This window comes from Kryptolebias marmoratus, linkage group LG13 (assembly GCF_001649575.2).
Source record: "Kryptolebias marmoratus isolate JLee-2015 linkage group LG13, ASM164957v2, whole genome shotgun sequence".
Taxonomy (NCBI): domain Eukaryota; kingdom Metazoa; phylum Chordata; class Actinopteri; order Cyprinodontiformes; family Rivulidae; genus Kryptolebias; species Kryptolebias marmoratus.
The window spans coordinates 5,300,593-5,304,177 of record NC_051442.1 but is presented as its reverse complement, the minus strand read 5'-3'; the positions used below and the strand labels follow the sequence as shown (position 1 = coordinate 5,304,177).

General features: G+C 47.7%; 1 protein-coding gene across 2 annotated transcripts in view; it reads right to left on the bottom strand.

The window, feature by feature from the left end:
* Window positions 1-544: 544 nt before the first annotated feature.
* LOC108238048 overlaps window positions 545-3,585 on the bottom strand; it is a 5,463-nt gene continuing 2,422 nt past the window's right edge. Inside the window, exons 1-3 of one of the 2 annotated variants that reach the window (XM_025006741.2) lie at window positions 2,790-3,579; window positions 2,393-2,695; window positions 545-1,580 (exon numbers count right to left, since the gene is read on the bottom strand). In XM_025006741.2, the coding sequence (XP_024862509.1) occupies window positions 933-1,580; window positions 2,393-2,695; window positions 2,790-3,101 (1,263 nt within the window). In that variant the 5' untranslated portion in view covers window positions 3,102-3,579 and the 3' untranslated portion in view covers window positions 545-932. Of the gene's footprint in view, window positions 1,581-2,392; window positions 2,696-2,789; window positions 3,580-3,585 lie in introns of those variants that run through there. The other variant, XM_017419855.3, reaches the window with a different exon arrangement.

Below are 3,585 nucleotides of genomic sequence, written 5' to 3'. Positions count from 1 at the left end.
CGGTTTGGAGTCGATTCGGCTCAGCAGCGCCCCCACAGTCTGACACGGGTACTACATAAACAAATGAAGGCCCCCTTTATACAGGGAGTTTTTTGGGGTTTATTGTGGTGAATCAATAAGTAAGATCGTGTTTACATGGCAGCAATAATTGAATCTGATGTAGTTTTCATGTCAGGCAGGGTTGCCAGATAGGAAATGACGTACTGTCACTTTAAAGGAAAAATTAAATAAAGCATAAAAATAAGTTTTTCATGTTTTTCTTTATGTTAAACGCTACTATGAAACACTCCAGAGGTTCATTTCTCTGATTTATAATATTAATGACTTGTTTATAAGTGGGCTGATTGTGCGGGCGGTGTTACCTCCTTGGTTGGTGACGCTTTGGCAGACCGCTGTAGGTACCTGAGGAGGTTACTGTCGCCGTGTTTATCAGGGGGAAATGGAAGCAGATGAAGAAGCTAGTTTTGTGAATAAGAGTACCAAGTGGGTGGATGGAGGTTGGACAGCAAGAGGCGGCAGGTGGGGGTCGGACAGTTAGAGGCAAACACAATTTCTACAAAAATCCAGATGAGTTTGAGTTCCATTCAGCCCCAAACAATCATAGAAATTGTGTTAGAAGCATAAAAAAATCACATGTTTTGACAGCTAATATGGCTTTAATCAGTTGTAGGCGTACATTCAATTATCACTTTCTGAGAGTTTCATTAAAATCCATCCGGTGGGTCATGAGATATTTTGCTAACAAACGAAGGGTTAACTCTCATGGCCAAAGGGATAATGCTCAGGCACCAACACACCAAGTTGTAGCTCGATATCTGCACATTTGGCTAATTTATAACTATTTTTGCATTTGCTTAGCTGTGGCGGCCATCTTGAATAGGGCTGACTCCACAATAATTGATGAGTCATTTGAGTCAAAGACTGAGGTCAGCTCAGTTTGTCTTCAGCTCGAAGTCGTCCCTCTGCCTGACCAGGCTCCGGAGGACCTTCGGGGAGTAGAGGAAAAAGTTCCTGTTGTGCTCCAGGTCCTGAGCTTTCAGAATGCGGGTCACCAACGCTTGCTGGATGGCCTCCGACTCACAGGGGTGATGCTGAACGTTGTGACTCACGTTTCTCAGAGGCTCGATGACTAACAGGCCGAGGCCGCCGCCCTCCTCCTCTTCCTCCCTGACGCACCCAGCAGAAGTGTTCAGAGCCACTCTGCTCATCTCGCCTTCCGTGGCGTTATCGCCTCCTTTCTGCTGACTGAGAACAAAGTCTTCACCGGAGCCACCCTCTTTACAGCTTCTGTCGCGGACAATCACGCCGGGCGTGGCCGAAACATAACCTTCATCAGCTGGGCTGGCCAGGCTGGCATTCAGAAGGCGACTCTCGGAGCCGGTCACGTTACGGATCACCGAGGTGTTCGAGCTCTTAAGCCCCGTGGCCGATCCAGGTTTGGGTTTTAGTGGTCCTGGGGCGGTCTCCAAGATGTTTCTGCGTAAATATGCTCCGTAGCCTTTAACCAGGTGCTTCAATCCGGTTTTATAGGACAAACGCAGCGACTCAGCCGATCCTAAAGGGACAGAGTTCAGGCGGATCTGTTGGAGGAAGAACAAAATGCTATGAGCCCATTACAAGCTTTCAGTTCTTATTAAGGGCGCCAACACAGGAACAAGTGCTTTACAGCATGTGAACACAAAAATACAGAGTCATAAAACACACACAACAATTAAAGTTCATGTAAAACATGAATCTGAATAAGACAGAGCAAAACTCATCTAAAACAAGATAAACTGAGGAAAAACAAACTGAGATATAACGAAATCTAACATAAACTGAACTAGGATTTAAAACCCTGATCAGACATGATAAAAGCTAAAGTAAAGGTACCGAAAGGCTAACTAAGAGTTAAAAACATTTTAATAAAAGGCCAACATGATACTGAAGCACCCTTCCTACTTAAAAACCTCTCGTCCTGCGTCTCGTCGTACCGCTTTGAGCTGAAAACACGCAGATGATTGGGAACAGTGTGCTATGACCTCCGATAGCAGAGCAACAAAGACAACATTTAAAAATTAAAAAAAAAAAGGAATGCACCAAAACCAGAGGAGCTCTACGGCTCAGAGTTCACAGCAGGTCACAGAAAGTTGGACTTTACACGACTGAACTGACAATATGACATCTTTTAAAACAGCAGAATTAAAAGGAACGACAACTTTTCCAGATCTCGGTCACTCTGACCTCGAAGGTCGAAACCCAAGAGGTCATCTCAGGATGAGGTTCTGACGGAGAAGAGGAAACTCTCTGTTCTCAAATTCAGAATAAAACTCTACCAAACGTTCCTTCGTTTCAGCGCCGGTCATTGCACGACGTGGAGGAGATATCTCGTTTCTTAAAGCTCACTTCTGACCTGGTGGATCCTCATGTGCAGGTGAAACGCGGCTCCTGTCAGCCACTGCTGCATGGCCTCTGTGCTCATCCTCTTCTTCATGGTCATCCTCTCGTAATGGTCGAGCAGCTCCAGCTTCAGCCAGCCGTCGTAGAGCTCGGTGGTCTCGGCCATCGCCTCCTCGCTGTTGGCGACGCCGGGGACGAGGCTCAGGTAGGTCTGGATGATCCGGCCGATTCTGGAAGACGCGCCGATGCCAAAAATCCTCTTAGCTTTGGATCCCGGAGCCGAGCCGGGGCCCTGCGTCAAACCTTGTGCTCGGATCTGATGGGACGCAGGATTCAAAACGTTAGTTTTCATGTTTTGCAGCTGGATGCAAAGACATTTACAGCTCAGAGCAATGAACAGGTTGACCTACTTGTTGGGCAACCTGGTCAAAAAGCACGTACAGCGCCAGAGCAACGACCCCGACGCCGCCGTGGGTGACCCTGCAGCAGCCCAGCTCTGCAGTTAGGCTCTGGTTGAACGCCGCCTGCTGCTCGCTGCTCATGCTCCGCCGCAGGAAGTCGTACCGGTGCTGCAGCGCCGCCGGGGAGTCCAGGGACAGGAACGTTGCGAGGACGGGATCCAACGAGACGTCCGGTATGGCGCCGGCATCCCGTGCCACAGAGAACAGCTCCTGGACGGTGGCGGGAGACGGGAGGCACAAAGTGGGGCCCGTCAGGATCATGGCTGCACCTGCTGAGGGCCTTATCTGTGTTTGTTTACCCCGGTCAGAGCAACGATAACAGGCCCACCTCACCCAGAGCACCCAGAGCAACACAGCACACAGGAAGCACTTTTAAAGAGGCGGGGGACAAGTCTGGACACGTCCCACGTCCATCATAGAGACAAAGGATACAAACAGCCATTCACACTCTCACCCAGGGGAACATTTAGCTACTTTTAGTTTTAACTAACCTTTTGCTATTTTAGCCAACATTTTGTTGCTTCCACCTAACATTTTGCTACTTTTAGCTAACATTTTGCTATTTTTAGCTAACCTTATGCTACAGCTAAATTAGCTGAAGCTATAGCTGAATTAGCTGAAGCTATAGCTGAATTAGTTGAAACTACAGCTGAATTAGCATAAGCATAGTTGAAACAGCTGAAAATGTAGTTGAATTTGCTGAAACTATAGCTGAATTAGCATTAGCATAGTTGAAATAGCTGAA